General features: G+C 38.8%; 1 protein-coding gene across 2 annotated transcripts in view; it reads left to right on the forward strand.

Annotated features, from left to right (window-relative positions):
• The window catches only part of CHCHD3 (coiled-coil-helix-coiled-coil-helix domain containing 3), a 265,622-nt gene that overhangs the window by 134,744 nt on the left and 112,435 nt on the right, over positions 1-18,443 (forward strand). The window contains exons 5-6 of one of the 2 annotated variants that reach the window (XM_089527459.1): positions 11,327-11,341; positions 15,570-15,653. In XM_089527459.1, the coding sequence (XP_089383585.1) occupies positions 11,327-11,341; positions 15,570-15,653 (99 nt within the window). The remainder of the gene's footprint in view (positions 1-11,326; positions 11,342-15,569; positions 15,654-18,443) is intronic. The other variant, XM_089527460.1, reaches the window with a different exon arrangement.

Consider the following 18,443-nt stretch of genomic DNA (forward strand, 5'->3'; position numbering starts at 1 on the left):
CCTGAATTTCTAAAAACTTTATAGGTAAAATTCAGTTCAGTCTGACGTAAATTGCTATCCTGAATGTGCCTGATGCTCATAAAACCAGAGGTGGGAATAGTGTGTAGATGTTTTTGCAAGGCAGATCCCAGCATCCTTACCCAGCTTAGTCAGTAGTAAAGATTGCTGGGAATTTCAATACATGTTGAGCCTCCCTTATCCAAAATTATTGGGACCAGAAATGTTTTGGATTTTGAATTTTTTCCTTCACTGTCCAGCTTTCACAGCTGTACATTGAAATTGGAAATACAATACAATAGCCTGGATTATTGTGATGTGGGTATTTAATAATACCTCTTTACACTAGAGGATCTAGTTCTTCCAGGCATGTTTAGCACCTGTTTAACCAAAAACAATATAAAGCAAAAATAAACCCAAAGAGGGAGAGAGGTAAATAAGAGACACATTAATTGTGCCATTCAAAAGGGGATTAACGTTGAAAAAGAAAATGCTTTATAGCTGTAAAACAAGCTCCATCTCACTGTAAATGTCTGCTAAGTGTTATTTTGTTTTTTTTTGTTGATCATTGTGGCCATGAGTTCTTCGGGTTAACTGTGCATTTAATCAGTTTCAGTATTGTTGCTTTTCAATTTCACTGCTCACTGATTATCATTTTATTCTCATCTTAACATAAAGGGAGACATAGAAATGCTTGATTTGCCTTCTCTTTGTCCTCTCTCTAAAACAGCGTAAGCTCTTTGTGTCCGTTTCAATCCAGGACTTCTTCCATGGGACTGATGGTAGATAACTTTTATCGTAGTTGTGTGCCTTCAAGTCATTTCCAAGGTATGGCAACCCTATCATGAGGGTTTCTGGAGCTAGGAGTCTGTGACATGCCTAAGGTCATCTAGTAGTTTTCCAAGGCCCAGCAGGGAATCGAATCTTGGTCTCAAGTCATAGTCCAACACTCATACCATTACTCCATTTCTCATAATCAAAATGGTCACAGTTGGTTTATTTGAATTCCTTTGTTTAAATGACCAGTATTCTTTCCTAGCAAGAGTGGTTAATTCTTCCACTTAAATGAAATGGCATTTGAATTTACACATGTAGTCTCCTTTTTAATTTGCAGAAAATAAATAGATTAGAACAATGAGCTTCTGTATTTTATGAGCAGCAAGTCATTTATTTATGTATTTATTTCCTTGATATCCCAATGATAGGACTCAAGGCAGCTAACAACATACTTTTAAAAACACAAATTAAAAGAACAATACAAAGACATTAATAAAAGCATAAGTGTAAGATTTAATAAGCGATTAAATGATTTATAAAGTTAAAATATTGGACATTAAAATATTAAAATACTTGAAAAGTTTATATACAAACCTTAAAAGCAGCTCGGCACAGCATTAAAAGTCCTACCTGCATCAGTGTGCAAAAGCTTGACAGCGTAAAAATGTTTTGATTTGCTGATGGAAGGAACCACATTGTGGTTCTTGTATTGATGTGCTCTATGATTGTGACATTTTTCTATGGTTTATGTACTTTTAATGCTTCATTTTAATCAGACTGAAGGTATACCCTACTCTTCGGATTGTTCTCCGTCTATAAACTGAAACAAAGAAAAGCACGTTAATATTTTTTTTCAGTTTTAATATTAAAATGTTGAATGTGAAGAAATAACAGCAAAGTGTACACATACATACCCAAACCCTTCACCAGGGTGGTTGTGGATAACTTTGGTGGGCGACTTGTGGCGAATGCACCAATGAATTCAGCATAGCAGATATTCTCATTGTGATGCTAAGGTCAAGGATAATGCCTCCAAGAGATTGCTCTCTGCAGTGTTAGATCGCATTAACTAATTTCAATAGGTGATCCACAGCAGCCTATAATATAGTTTTTAAATTTTAAAATATATTTAATATTTATAAATCATCAGGTGTATTTTTCCACCCAAAGCTGAGAGTTCCCACTGGGGTGAAACTGGTGAAGCAAATCCTTAAATTTTATCTGGATGCATAGCCATCTCTTTAAATAAATCAGTATGGACAGATACACAATGAAAAGAGCTCAGTAATCCCTCAGTCATGGAACAGTGACATCGGCTTCATACTGGATCAGACCACTGCTCCACATAGTTTGGGACTGAACAGGCTTCACACATACAAGTTCAATTTTTATGTTTGTTTGTTTTAGTCTTATGGCCTATCTCATGCAAAAGAATTAGAGAACATTTAAGGGTAGTCTGTGGTGTAGGGATCTGAGCACTGGATTATAATTCTGGAGACCAGGGTTCAAATCCCCGCTAAGCCATGCAAACCCACAGGTCAAGGCACATGGTCTCAGCCTCAGGGAAGGCAATTGCAAACCTCCTCTGAACAAATCTTGCCAAGAAAAACCCATCATAGGTTCACCTTATGGTCGTCATAAGTCAGAAATGACTTGAAGGCACACAACAACAACAACAACAACAGACAACCTTTTTGCATGTTTGTAAACAGGCTTGGATCCTCTATGAGAAAAGTGGGATAAAACCCAGCAAATAAAGTTATAATAAATGCATATTCCCACCTCCCAGTCTTGCACCTCTCCCCACAAGCTGAGAAATGGAGATGACTATAAAACATTGAGAAGGAGTTTACATTTTCAGCATAATATTGACTTGTGCCATGAATATTAATTGTCTTGCTTGAGTGTATATGTAGGATTAATGCTTTGAAAATTGTTACCAAGGAAGCAGCTTCATTTGTCAGTTGCAAGAAGTGTTGCTGTTAACAAGACTCAGCCTGGTTCATATCCATACAGTCATGTGTTCCTACTTTACTCCACATGTGCATCTCATTTCTGAACATTTTAAAGAGCATATTTAGAAGCAACTAGGTGGTCCATTAGGAATCGTAAAACTGGCAAAGACGTAAGACACTGGTAGAACAAGGACTAAAAGATGGCTGTTTTAGATTTGATTCGTGTTAACTTGCTAAAAGGATGGGATGGGATGGGTATTGCTTTGAGAATACAATATAGTCATTTAAAATCCCCTGCTTATTTTTGTATCTTTTAGTAATTCCTTTTTGGCTTCAGATAAAACATAGTATGCCTTTTTGTGGGTTAATCATAATAGGAAGTAGTGTGGCTTTCTGGGCAAAAGTCTATGAGAACATCTTTACAGATTGACCGGTGTGTTTACAAACGGTTTGTATTCACATTGGAATATATAAATGCTTTTAGCTTTTGTTTTGTAATGTCCCACCATTTGTGGTGCCTTGACCTCCTTTGCGGTTAGGACATTCGGTCACCCTGGGGCACGAGGGACAGTTCAGATGTTTTTGCTTTCATTTTTGATTCTCTGAACTGAATAAATGGGGATCAGTCTTAACTACAGTATATTCATGAAAAAACCAACTTCAGACTATGTGCTATAAAGCTGTCTTGTAATGTGACTAACATTAACCAGAGTGTTGGATTCACATGTTATATTGTGCTGCTGCTGCTGTTGTTAACTGCCCTTGAGTTGACTTTGATGAGACATCTCCAAGTCCCCCTATCCTCCACCGCTCTTCTCAGGTCCTGCAGGTTTAGGTCCTTGACCTCCCTGGTTGAGTCTGATCATCTGCTGCTTCTTCCTCCAAGGTGTCCTCTACCTTTACTAGCATTATTTTCTTTTCAATTGAGTTATGTCTTCTCATGATGTTGCCAGAGTACAACAGCCTGAATTTAGTTATTTTGGGCTTCCAGGGAGAGTTCAAGCCTGATCTGTTCAAGGACCCATCTGTCTTTATGGCTGTCCATGGTGTTTTCAGCATTCATCTCCAGCACCATATCTCAAATAAGTTGATTTTTTTTCTATCCACTTCCCTCGCTGTCCAGCTCTCACATCTGTACATTGTGACGGGTAATACAGTGGCTTGGATGATCTTAAATTTAGTGTTCAGTTCAGTTGTGTATCTTTGCACTGTAGGATCTTGGCTAGTGTGTTACTTAATCAAATAAAAATGTTTTATTCCCTCTTCAGGACTGGATCCAAGGAAGAGAGAGGGAGAGGGGTACACACTTGCTTGAGGCTCAGTTTGGCTTGTTTCTGTCGCTCTAAACCATGGCTTAGTCTGTTTCCACATCTCCACTCCAACCTGTTTTTCTCCCAGTCTTTGTTATAGAGCTTCCAGAATGGGAGAATCACTCAAGATACATTATGACATTTGCAGATCTTGTTGTATTAAACAATGCTACACTCACACTTCCTGCTAGAACTCTGTATTCCTCATGCTGTGCAAGTCCTGTGCTTTAACAGCTGCTCTCTTTACCCTCCTTTTTAACATTAACCTTCCCTTTGAAGCACGATCCAGTGCCTGAAGGCCTGTAGACTCTTCTTACGACCTTTTGCTTTATTCAGTGCAAAAAGCCCTTGTTTCGTCACTTAGCATTTCATCAGGTAGTCTTGTCAAGTCAGCCTTGATGGACAGATCTTTGTTCTCTTTACAAACACAAGACATGTCAGTTGTCGGTCGTTTGAGCAGAGTTTTTTATTTCTGTTCTTTATAGGATCCACCTGTCTTTTTTCCTCCCCTTTGGGAAACACTATGGAAGTGGCTTAAGAAGCAAGGACAGAATTGTTAGAGCGCTTCCAAGTTGTTAATATAATATGGTAAATATAATGATGGATTTTCCCCCGATGGCTGCTTATTAGATGTTAAAACTGTTTTTGGGGAGCTTGGTAAATATCTAATAAATTATTATGTAACCTTCGTATTACATTTTAAATATTTAACCACACTTGGGGCCCAAAGTGACCTGATGTGGAAAGGATATATAAAATACATATAACTTTTCCCTTTAATCCCTTCATACTCCATGTGTTCTCCAGGGCTAGAAATCTGTTTATTCCAGGGACCCCTGAATCTGTTTTTTGAGGTGGAGGGGGGAGAAGACTCTCGACATTGACAAGAAGGCCATTATTAATTTTGACTACTTGCATGTATGTTTTTTCAAAACAATAGAAACAGAATGTGTGTTTGTGTGTGCATGCGTGCGCACCTTCAACTCGCCTGTTGACTTATAGGAACCCTATAAATTTAATATGGTTTTCTTAGGGAAGATGGTTTTGCCAGTTCTTTCCTTAGAACTATAGCCTACAGCATCTGTTAGTCATTGGTGGTCTTCCATCCAAGTATTAAATAGAGCTGAGCCTTCTTAGCTTCCAAGATCAATCAGGGTCTGGTATCTTGGAGTATTTAGACACTAGAAAAATAATACATCACATTAAAAACAATAATCATCTTCGTTATCCAAATGAAGCTGTTAACAATCTGAGTACTATGAGACCAAAAACAGTGATCATTAGTATGGTCTTGACTGATATTTCCTGAGTTTGCTTGATCATTTTCTGGGGAGAGGGCTAAACACCCAACCTTGTCTTGGAAGGGACTTGAGCATCCGTGTCCCCTCTCCCCCATTTCAAGCTCCCTGATTTATTCTGTGGTGTTTCAGATTCTTATACTGTGTCTGTGTGTGTCTTTGTGTATTGAAGACAGAGCAAAAATGTCCCTATTAAGTCAGGCTGTGTTGGTTGGTAGGGCATAATGATGAACAACTTACCCCTAAACCGTGCCCTTGTAGTGCTGAAATAGAGGGGTGAGGGAAACCTTGTGATAAGGAGGAGTGAATTGTCATATGGAAAGACTTTGAACTTCATTTAGTTTTAGTTCTCATTCCAGGGCTCTGAATTCTATCATTCTGAATGTTGGTCTTTTTGCACTAGGTTCCATTTGTCATCTCTCTGAATTGCATTAGCAGTCTAAGTAAATTCTGCAAGCATGAAGTCTGTCCAACAAGGTTGGTCTAGGTCATACCGAATTGCCTTGCATCAGTAAGACCAACTCTTTCTGCCCTAAGTATCATCAGCTTCCTTAGGTCTTTCCCAACTCTACTGTCTGAGATCCTTTCAACCAGAGATGTAGAGGACTGAACGCAAGACCTCATCAATGTAAAATATGTACTCTGCCATGGAGACAAGCTTTTAACTAGGGACTTCTTGGTTCATAGCACATTTTGTTGGCCATGGAGCTGTGCTAGCACTGTCACTGACATGAAGAAATTAATCTCGACTATAGCAAAAGGGATTCAGTGACAACCAAGAAGTAATGCTTTTCTGTACTGCGAGAGGAATTGCAGGTATTGCCAAGTGCATAAATAATTCACACAACAGTTTCCACCAAGTGGCCAGTGACATTTGTATTTTCCAAATAATGCAAAGCAAGCAAAAAATAAAATAAAATAATAAATACATAAAAAATCCATATTCAAAACAGAAGCCCCAGTAGCATTTGTATGAGAGGCTGCATAAACCTGCCACAGGCAGGGAGCTCACTGCTGATATACACCCTTGGCAAGGTAATATTATATTTATGGGGCTGCAGAACACGATCTCAGTGAATATCAATTAGCCGTAACAAAATAATTAACAGTAGCCATGTATTCAATTAGCTGAATGTTGCACTTTATTTGTAAATGAGAAATCGTACAAGGTTCACTGCTTCTTTTTTCAAAATAGTTCTGATGAAAACACTGAGCTGAGGAATGCCTTGGAGCGGAGAGGTCACTTCCGAAACTGTCACTCTGGGCTCACAGATGCCCCTATCGAAGCTAACATTAAATCAGGCATGACAATAAGAACTTTGAGGGTCATTTCCGGGACTGCCTCCAATTTAATGTTGGCTTTAGTAAGAGAGATGTATAGTTAGAAGTCTAAATCCCCCCACACACATTTAAAGTCTTCTTCTGAATGGCAGCCATCAAGCTGCAGAGAGAGGAGCTTTGTCCTTTATTCTCTCTGGACAGTAATAGGTGTGTGGCAATCAGTGGATTCATCTCAAAGAAGGAATATATTGAGCTGTTAGCAAGGAGGAATCTTAGCCCATCATGATAAGAAACTTTTAAAAAGCCCCCAGAAAGATGATAAAAAGCCTAACACCTCAAAAGGAGAGCGTCAAATGCCAGCCCAGGTACATCTGAGCGACTTGCGTAAGAAGGATTTGGGATCATGCAGCCAAGAAGCTCTACGATGCCCAGCATTCTGATCTGAGGTTTAGTGTCATGATATTTAAAGGAAGTGAAAGAAAATAATCTCTAGGACAGAGAATGTTGACCAAAAGATATCATTGCAGATCCAGCCCTGACAGATGGCCCAAGACATCTGTGTTGGGTGGAGTGATCTCATTTCTCTAGATATAATTAACTGGCTATCAGGTCCCATTTATTTCAAAGGATCTATGTAGCTAGGAGTATTACATGCCTGGCTTGGTATTTTGGTTGCTTACTTCAAGGCCTGGGAATATACCTCTGGAATACAGAGTATAACCCCATAGAGTAGAAGATGTAATGTTTAAAATATACAGGACACCCCCCCCCCCCCACTTTTCTGATGGGTTCGGACCAGCTGTCAAAAAGTGGAATAGGCTGAAAATGTTGTTTCAAACTTAGTCATCCAACTTAATGTCTTTTCTTCACTCTGGCCCTATTACTTGAATTTTGGGGAAGGTACATTTTGTGTGCAAATAGTTTGATTTAGGTAAATTAAACTTCAAACAGATGTGTTTACTGCTTTGTAGATCTTATATCTTTTATGTCTTATGAGATCTCGGTAATTCAGTTCTGTATTCTTCATTGGGACGGGTGGGTTTTCAGGGACAAATATTTTGGGACGATGTAGTGTGTCTCTCAAACAAAAGAAGAGCCTTAAGACCTCTGAATTTCCTCTCCAGCTTAGATTTTAGTTTGATGCAGAGAATAACTCCCTACTTACTTACCCGTTCTCTAGCCTTTCTCCCTGCCTATTATCCAGAGTGATTCCTCCAACTCATTTGTCTCCCCATTACTTTCTCGGGTGTTAGTGACAGTAGCAGTGAGGGGAAACACTTCTAGTCTGCTCTGGTGCAAGGCAGGTTATTGGATACTAGAAGGAATTTTTTGAGTAAATTCTAAAAGAAACTGTAACAACTACTTCTGACATCTGGTAAGCTTTATTCTCCCCGTCACCCCTTCTTGTCACTTCATGATCTGCTAGGTACTCCAGCCAATGTACTACATATGAGCCACAACATAGGTTGAGAGAAGCCCAGTTTGGGAATATTTAGCCGATCCTCTTCTTCTTCAATGATAAGTACATAATTGAAGCCTAAAGACTGGGACTGATTTTCATTCCTTTTAAAATGGGAAATCCTATTTTAAATAGGCATGCAAAATATTGGGAAATTTTACCCATGAATAATATACCTTTTCTTGCATGCATAGTGTGTGTAATGTGTATACCCCTTTTGTTTCTCTAGTTTTGAAGTATTAGGCTAGCACTAATACTTTTGTAGCACACCTTTCCCACTGAATCTCATCATTTTCCTTCAGCCACTGTACCTGAATACGTACCACAAATAACTTCTCATTTTGTCTTTTGTTATTGTTGAGCAGCATCTCCTGGCTGCCATTATACAGTTGTCTCTTTAAATAATGGTGTGTATGTGCGTCTGTGTGCCTGTAGTTATGCCTTTTAGCTTTTGCGTATTTTAAGTAATTTTATGCTCTTTTTAGATTATCTTGACAGTTTTAAATTTTATTGTAATTTTTTATAAAAAAGAGTTTTATTTGTGAGCTGCCTTGGGTCACTTCTGAAAAAAATGCATAAATAAATGTATATGCATGCACACACAGTCAAGGTGATAGGATTGCAAGAGTCAGAGCTAATGTGGTCCAACTTGCCTTTTTAAGTGAGGATACCATATTGTGTGAAACCTTTTACAGTCACACTCCATTGTCCAAAGTGTACTGGGCCTCTGTTATGCTGTATTTAGATACTGTCTCTATTTGGATAATGTCCAAATGTCTTGAGCTTATTTAGCATTCAGAGAGATGGTCCGGCATTTCTTTTTTAATCTGTGACGTTGCAGATTGTTTTCTAAATATGCCCTGTCACAGTGCCCTTATTTGAAGCAACCCCGGCTTGTGTCGGGAAGAAAGAGTGTAATTTATGGGCTGGTTCACACATATTTGTTCATTAGTTGAACACCAAAGCATTGAGGGCTGACTTACATTTGTGAATGGGCCATCCTACATTTAAAAAGAAAAGAAAAGAGAGGACTGAGAACCAATACTTTTCAATGGACTCAGTTCCCAGACTTTTTGAAATGTTGACTAATCAAGCGAAGCTGGGACCAAGCAAGGGGAATGTGGAGCCCTGGTGGCGCAGTGGTTAAATGCCTGTCCTGCAGCCACTCACTCAAAACCATAAAGTTGTGAGTTCAAGACCAGCAAAGGGGCTCAAGCTTGACTCAGGCTTGCATCCTTCCGAGGAGGTCACTAAAATGAGTACCCAGACTGTTGGGGGCAAATTAGCTTACAGTTGTAAACCTCTTAGACATTGCTTAGGCGGTAGGAAGCGGTATATAAATGAAGCTTGTTTTTTGTTTTGTGTCGATGAGCCAGTTTTATGCCTTACATTCTAGGACATAACACAGTGGTCTCTGCGTATGTGTGTTCTGCTTCTCACAGTTGTGCAGTCCTTTAATTTTCTTTCCTTCTCGTCTTGTTCCACAGCGGTGAGTCTGTTAATTTCCTGCTTTTGTTTTCCTTTGGTAAGGTCCAGGCAATTGCTTTTAATTGATCTGTTGAAGTCAGCCAGGAGAATTTGTTTGTGATTAAGTCCCTTGCAGTCTCCCCTAGTCGCTTGCTATGCATCGCTGACCTTTTTCTTTCACTGTGTTTTATTCTTTAATACTCTTAAATTTCCTAAATGGTAAATGTTGGGATTCAGAGTGCTCTGAGACTTTTTCCCTGCCGCTTTCCACTCTATTGACTTATTGAGCTCTTGAGCTTCACATTGATAGAAACATGTGAGATCTGACATTTTTCTATGCATTAAGGATTCCCATTTACTAGGATGGTCCTGATCTTCTTGTAGCTGTTATATTCCTGTTGCTCCTCTTTTTTTTGTGGGGGGGATGGGGAAGTACAGTGCCTTTTTAAATGGTTGTAAGTATGAGTTGTTAAAAGTTGCTTTTCTTCAGCATCCATTTGCTCTTCCAGATTTCTAGAAGTTAAAGCTGAGTGCGAAAGTAGATGTATCTTGACTCTATTTGACCTGCATGTACAGGAACACCAAGACAGTGTTTCCCCATCTCCAGAGGTATTTAACATCAGCTTCCAGAAGCACAAACCAGAATGACCAATGGTCAGAGATTCTAGGAGCTAAAGCACTTCTAGAGGTCCAGAAGCTGAGACGCCAAGACAATATGTTGTATACAGTTTAACATTCAGATGCTAAATTTTAGGATGTACACAGTGTGATTTATTGTATACAGATGCAGCCAATGTGCACACAATATGTCTACGTATTATAGGATTATTACATTTCTCAGATATATCTGAACCAAAAGAATGATCACCATCTTTGTTTCTCAGTCAGTGTCGAATATTGAATATAGCATCCATCACTATATGAGGGCTGCAGACTCTGATCTGTGGTTGAAGAACAGAAGTGATATAAATACGTGAAACCCTTAAGAGCTCTCCTGACTCTAGAGAAGAGAAACTCCCTCCTAGTCCACTCTTCCATTTCTAACTTCAGCTAGCCACATACCATTTGGGGGTGAATGGAGGTATGGAAGACCTATAGGTTGTTAGGTAGATCTAGTGTTCACTACTACCGCTAACATTGAAATCCCTATTTATTGTTCATGGTTGGTGTCAACTGTACAAAGGACTTTTTTGTGGCAGCGCTTTCTGTCCTAGAAATGAGACTTTCTGCCTCCTGGTTCTTGTTTCATTGCCTTCTTGCAAATGTTTCTCTCCCCAAAAGACTCTTTTTTGCTAGTCACTTTGAACAGAAAACTGTAGGCTAGAAATGTTATTATAAATGATAAATAATCTTGATGGACCAGTCTAGGAAGATGTGCCTGTGATATTATGGAGGTTCTTGAGGTGGCCTTATAAGTAATTGAAGAGAGAGCCAAATGGACAGGATTAATGGCAAAACCTGCCCTGAGTTGGACTAAATTTGAAATACTTTCCTGTTATCTAACTTTCATTTTGCTGCACCTCTGTTGCTTCACTAATTGCATCATCATCCCCCAGATACCAAGATTAATTAGTTTGACCTTTTGTACATTCAAAAATTCAAGAACCTTGACTATTGATTTTTGCATAGAAGCTTCAGTGTTTGTTATGCTACTAACTTTATTGGGAAAGTGATTTAAACTCTTAAGAATTTGCATCTGTCCTGCACATTTTATGGTTCTGTTTATATCCTATTTTCTTTCATAAATTTATGGCTCTGTTTTCTGGATTTACATGCTTTCAGGAGATGGAAATTAAGGTAAGCCAAATAGCTAAGAGTTTCAGTGAAGAGAGGAAATAATGCATAGAGACACAAAGGTTGTGAGTAGTTATAGTGGTTCCCCAAAATACGAGGGTTGTTTCTCCAGGTGGTGGGGATAGTTTGAGCAAAGCAAGGGATCGTTAAGCAGAATAATTGTTCTATTAGTGTCTTTCCTTTAGTATATGGATTCTCAGATGTTGTATCTCCACAAACAAAGAAGCAAAATTTAATAGCCTTCCCACATGTATTAAAGGCAAAATCCTTGAACCATACTACATAGTAGTGCCTCTAAACAAGAAGGGGTGGGCTCACAATTAAGCATGAGGGTTACAATTTATAGGATTGATGCCTTGTTTCTCCAGAAGAAGGCTAGGCAGACCATTGATGTCCCTTCATAGGTGGGTGGTTCCATAGTAGAAGAGAGACAGAGTTTACAAATGCATTCTTTTGGTTGGAATGGGAGGTAAGAGTAGGTTGAGAGGACCTTATTACTTACTTTAGGAAGCATCTTTCTCCGAAGGAGGGCTCTTCAACAACTTTAGAAATGCTAGATAAAAACTGAATTTCATAGGCGTTCCTCAGGCTACATGCAACCCAAGGAGAACATTAGGTTTCTGGTGTGTTACTTGGCTATTCTTTGTTAGCATGAATTAGCAGAATAGTCACGAGGACTCAAAATTTAACTTCTCCTTAGCTTTCTGTGTTTCCAGGACAAGAAGCTGATGACAAAGTTTGCTACAACAGCTAGTCAGGTGAAAAGGGCCCAGTGTAGATCAGCACTTTATGGAAGTCACCATTGATATTGTTGAAGATACTTTGATTGATTGCTTGAGACATACTAGAATGACCTAAATCATAACAAATGAAATCAGAAAGGGAAAAAAGGCCAGATTTAAATCACTGGTTATTAAAAGTAACAATTCCCTGAATATTGCTTAGTTAATATTAAAATGATATGAAGTTACTCGTGTTACCTGTTCAGTTAACCTCTGGAACAAATTAAAGCCATAAAGCACATTTATTGAGTTAGATGAAGTTTTTCTATAGAAATAAGCTAGGAAATTTGTCAGTTTCTTAAATTTATATACTGCAGTCATCCCTGCATATCCATGGATTCAACCATCAATGGATCCAACCCTCCATGGCTTGAAAATATATATATTTTTTAAATTTCCGAAAAACAGAACAAAACAACAAAAAAACTTGATTTTGCCTTTTTATATAATGGCAAATATATAATTTCATTACCCGATTGCATGCAATGATACTTGAGCATCCACAGATTTTGGGTAACCAAACCACAGTAGGTATCATTTTCATACATGGGAAATGGAGAAGATAGAATTGTCCAGAGTGGAGGCTCTTGTTTGGCTATACATAACTGTACACACTGTTATGGCTACTATCCATAAGAAAATCCCTACCTCATATTATTATTTGAAAGTATCATTTTTAAAACATGCATAATGCAAGCAACGGGCACATGGTTTGGTTATAACAATGAATCAGTGTAAATAATACCCTGCTTGCTTGTGAATGTATGTATTTCATTAATCAGATTTGCACCATTATTTAGAAGATATATGAAGTAACAGTCACAAAAAAGTTTGACAAGTAAAAATGCATCTGATTTTGTCTGTAAAGAACCACCTTGGTTTGGGATGAAACTTGTATGGCAACGTACGAGTAAAATGCTCCATCTCTTCCTTCTGATCCCAGTACAGCTATTCCAGTCTCAAGGATGATTCTTTGCAGACTTCATTGCTCCCTTGTAGCCTGTTTTGGACAGAAGGAGTAAAATTGTCTCTTTGATCACCAGTGGGAGAATCTCCTTTCAAGCAAAAATGTTATTCAAAGATGAAAGACTACTGCTCTAGTTGAAAATGTGTGAGGTTGTCTCTCGTGACACCTACCTCGAAATATTGCAGCTTCCCAAAACTAATTGATAACTGTTGGCAATTATCTGAGAGCTAGTGTGTCCTGTATATTTAGAAGGACAAAGATCCAGGGAAACACACATTTTCTTTGCGTACTTGCAAAGATTTCTTGCTGTCTTTCTAAGTAGATCTATGGTACAAAGTAGGCTGTTCCACTGAATGTAACTTTTTGCTTCAATGACTATGGAGAAGTAATTGCAGATCTACAGGGGATGTAAGCATGTCTAACTAGAGCTTCTCAGCATCCTTGTTGAGTGCTGTGTTGGGCTTTGAATGAGGATGTCTGGAAGAGCCAAGTCTGCTTACCCTTGTAACTCCATGGCAGCTTGAAAACATGATGAAGTCCTGGCTTGATCGCAACTGCACAGCAGCACCAAACAAACAGATGGATAGAAAGTAGTAAGACAACGGTACTCCCAGTACGTCCAATGAACTGATGACTCCCTCAGCCTAAACAGTGCTGGTTATGAGCTTTAAAGCCCAGCTTGCATCCACACTATTTGGAAGATCAAATCTTCTTAGATGAGCCTGCCTGAATTTTAAGTTTGTCTGTGAAAGCCTTTCTCTTGGTCTCATCACCATTGCAAGCATATTTGGTGCAGACACGGAAGAGAGCCTTCTCAGTGGCAGCTTCCAGATTGTAAAATTTTCTCCCACAAGAGGTTTGGTTGTCCTCCTCTCTCCTTTTTCCAGCAAGCAAAAAGACCTTTGTATTTAAGGAGGCCTTTGGCTTATTATTTATGTGGCACCTTTTAATAGGGTGATGTTTTTACAGTTAGTCCTCCTTATCTACGTATTTATTTTTATCCACGGATTCAAGCATCCACGGCTTGAAAATATTTTTTAAAAGTATAAATTCCAAACAGCAAACCTTGATTTTCCATTTTATATAAGGGGCATCATTTTGCTATGCCATTATATTTAATGGGACTTGAGCATCTACAGATTTTGTTATTCACAAGGAATCCTGGAATCAAACCCCAGCGAATAACAAGGACACACTGTATCTGGTTTTATCTTTTTAAAATAAGTTTTATCTGTTTTAAAACTATGTTTTAATTGTGTATTGGTGTAAATTCATGTTTTTAAACTGAGGGTGCATCTACTATGTAGAAATAATGCAGTTTGACACCACATTAACTGCCATGGCACAATCCTACATAAGATTTGTGGTTTGGTGAGGCACCGGCACTCTTTGGCAGAGAAGGCTAAAGACTATGTAAAACTACAGATTCCAGGATTCCATAGGATATAGCTATAGCACTTAAAGTTGTGTTGAACTGTCTTATTTCCACAGTGTAGATGGACCCAGAGTTGCCATTTAATTGATCTGTAAACATTTTTAAAACTGTACCCTTTTTGTATGTTTGTAAAATGCCTTGAATCTTGTATGAGAAAGGTGGGATATGAATTAAAAAAAATAAAGTTAAAATAAATGCATATTCCCCCTTAGGCTTGCACCTCTCCCCACAAACTGAGAAATGAAGATGACCATGACGCTTAAAACATTGGGAAGTACAGTTGTCCCTCCTGATTCATGGTCTTGCAGTTCACATCCCTCAGTCTTTTGCGGACAACAAGCTGAGAGGGACATAATGATGTGTGCATGGGAGCGCGTCCCCATTGTGATCAGTGGGGTGCCAATATTTGCGATTTCCCCAATTTGCGGGGTGATGGTGGCCCACAGTCGATCCCCCGTGAATTGGAAGGGACGACTATAGTTTATATTTGCAGCATAATATTGACCTGGGGCTGTGCCATGGATATTAATCTTCTTGCTTCAGTGTATCTGTGGGATCCATGCTTGCAGTTGGAGAAACATTTCAGAAATTTGGTATGAGGTGTGTACATTTGACTACACATTCATCCCAACTTCTGTTGTTGTTTTTCTGAATGCTTATTCCAGACTTTGTCTTACATCCTGGCGACCTCATTGTTGATCTGATCATCCATCATTTTCTGTTGGTACCAGTCTCTTATTGAGTAATTCATTCCAGTGCTATTTGTTTGGCTATGTCTTGTGGCACTTCCTAAATCCATTTTGGATGAACTGTGGCACAGCTGTTGAACAAACAGGAAAATACAATGGCAAGCACTTAACTGTCTCAATGTACCAATCATGATCTTATTAATATACGGTCTTGGCAGAGTCATACCGGCTGCAGGCTCCAATTTCCACGTAAGAGTTAATGGGCACAGTTTGTACCAGACTTTTTGCATTGTGCGAGTTTGCTTTTTCTTGATCCGGTTTCCTCTCTTTGTGTGTGTGTCTGTGATGCTTTTTTTAGGCCAAGCAGCTGGAAGAGAAAGACAGAGAGCTGAAGAAGCATGATGCCTACTACAAAGAGCAGCTGGCTCGACTGGAAGAGAGGGTGAGAGAGTTTATTCTCTTTTAATAGAGGCGTTTGCTGTTAATTCCTGTTACACATTTCGGTTTTGGCAAAGGTTTCTTTTCAATGTGCCGACCTGATGGGAAGTGTTTTCTGGCCTCTGCCCCTGGATGGGGAGCCAAGGGACACTGGGTGGTTGCACTTTCTTCTTCCAGGGAGGACTATTGTAGCAAAGGAGAGACCAGGTTGGCCCCGTTCATTGACTAGAGAAGGAGCAGCTGCAGACAATTTGTTTCCACCCACCTTTGCCAAAAAAACTCTGCACTGACAGCCAATTGTCCTGGGATAGTAAAGCTGATGGAAAGCACACTGTAGTCTTATCCGTCTGATGGGGACTGCTTGTGATATTGTAATACATTGTGAACTAGCTTGAGGAGTTACCATTTGACAAAGAGAATATTAATATGGGTTACAGCTGAATATTAAGAACAAAACATGATAGTTGTAGAAGAATTACATAACTTAAGCATTCGTTACGAAGGTTTCAAAATAAAGATTTTCTATACTTTAAAATAATAATAGTCTCAGTAAGGAGACTCAGTGCAGCTAACTATACAAAAGCTTCCATAAAAGTGTAAAGATAAAAGTTATTTAAAAACAGTTAAATAATTTATAAAGTTAAAAAAAATTAAACATTGAAAATGTTAATGTCATGCCTCCAGAGCATCTTTGATGCTCTTGAGACATATATTTAGTTAAGATTATATTAGGTTTTCTATGTATTAGTTTAAGAGGGGAACTACACCCAAAGTCCATAGTATTGCTCTTGGGACAAAACAGTTAAAATTCAACAAAAGACTACATACAAGCCTTAAAAACAGTATCACATAGCATTAGGGTCAGTAATAAATCGAACTGGAGACTGTAGTCAGAAAATCAGAAGACGATTAAATTTGGGCAGCCATAATGGAACTATTGTATATACTCATGTATAAGTCTAGAAATTTAGGTTACAAAACAACCTGAGTCGATGTATTCAAGGGTCAATGTAAGTACTGTACTTTAAATTACATCTATATCACCATCCCCTGATGAAAGATGAATTTAATCTACCCCGGAAGGACTGACCCCCTTCTACTCTCTCATCCATCCTCGTAGTATGAGCACGAATAATTATAATAATTATTATAATATAATAATAACAAAAATAATTTGTGAGTTCTTTGGCATTTTTTTCCTTTGCTTCGTCCTTTATATCCTTCATTACAAACCCCTCCATTTTATCCTCAACCTATCCATGGGTCATATCAAAATCCATAATTTTGGCCTCAAAACCTGCCCTTGATTTATACATGAGGTCGACTTATAATCGAGTATATACAGTAGATAAGATCCTCAAGTAGGAAGACGTGTAATTACCAAAACCAGCATCATCTACCCTGTAATATTTTTATTCTCTATATAGGAGTGTGAATAGTGGACAGTGAAGGAAGTTGACAGGAAGATAATCAACCCATTTGAAACGTAGTGCAGGAGGAGAGCTCTGCAGATACCATGGAAAGCCAGAAAGACAAATCAATGGGTCCAAGAACAAATCAAGCCTTAAATTCTCTCTAGTAACCTAATGCCTGAACTGAGGCTTTCATACCTTGGGCCAATCATGAGACCACAGGACTGTCTAAGGTCAATTAATAATAATAATAATAATAATTATTATTATTATTATTTATATCCCGCCTCTCCAGAGGATATAATTAAAGTGGGAAGCAGCACGAAAGTAGAGATGAATTGTCTCAGTCAAGGAGTTTGCGAGACCTGAGCTGAGTTGCAAATAATAGGGTCCTTTGGAGGTCCCTCAGTTGTAGGGTTGCCATAAAATGATCCTGGTTTGGTGGCAGATAACAGCAACAAAGTAAATAATGGAAATAATAGAAGAATTGAGCAAGGGGAGGAGACAGAAGAACTTGTAAATTGCAAAGCTGGTGCTTCATGAAAGTTTTAATAATCCTCCATGTTTCTTGGTAATATACACTATCTGACCCCCCCCCCCCCCCCCCAGATCAGGGGTGATACATTTCAGTGGTTGGGTTTTCTGCAACCGGGATTCTCCTGGGGCTCAATGGCTTTTTATCTCCCCACTCAAAAAAAACAAAAAAACAAAAAAACAAACAAACAAACAAAAAAAACCCCAAACAGGAATGGCTAAAAGTTCTGGTTTGAGGGGAAAGAGTGTTTTGTTTTGTTTTTTAATTTAAAAGTGCATAGAGCTGTGTGTCTGCGCATACACCTTCAAGTCGCCTGTTGACTTTTGGTGATCCCATGAGTGCCATGTAGCCTATTTAAGAGATGAATTTCCTCTCCTGGAAATTCTTCAGTACTCTTTTGTTTTCATAATATTCATCTGCAGCCATGCGGCTGTGATCTGTCCATGGCCTGGCTGTTCAGATTTGACACATGGGTAGTTCAGCCCCAGAATACTCAAAACGTCTTAAAGAAAGTGTGTCTCAAGAGACTTGTAAATTTTGATTTCTTCACATTTTGTTAAACTTTGGCCTTTTTTGGCTTCAAAGAGCTCAAGGTGGCTATTGCTGTGGGACAGCTGCTTTTCCCTGTTTGCCTGCCACAAGTGGTAATCAGAGACACCAGTAAGAGGTATTTCATTAAGACCAGATACAATTTACAGGGCAGGCTGACAGTTCTGCAGTTTTACAGAATGCTCCCATAGGTTTGATATTAAGAATTCTCAGGGAAGGAAAAGAGGGAAAGTACAACCACTGAGGAGTGCTGAGAGAGAAAAAGTGTGTTGCTGGGAGAGGGCATGGTGAAATCTTA

This window comes from Sceloporus occidentalis, unplaced genomic scaffold, assembly GCF_023333645.1.
Source record: "Sceloporus occidentalis isolate IW3139 unplaced genomic scaffold, rSceOcc1.0.p SCAF_5, whole genome shotgun sequence".
Taxonomy (NCBI): domain Eukaryota; kingdom Metazoa; phylum Chordata; class Lepidosauria; order Squamata; family Phrynosomatidae; genus Sceloporus; species Sceloporus occidentalis.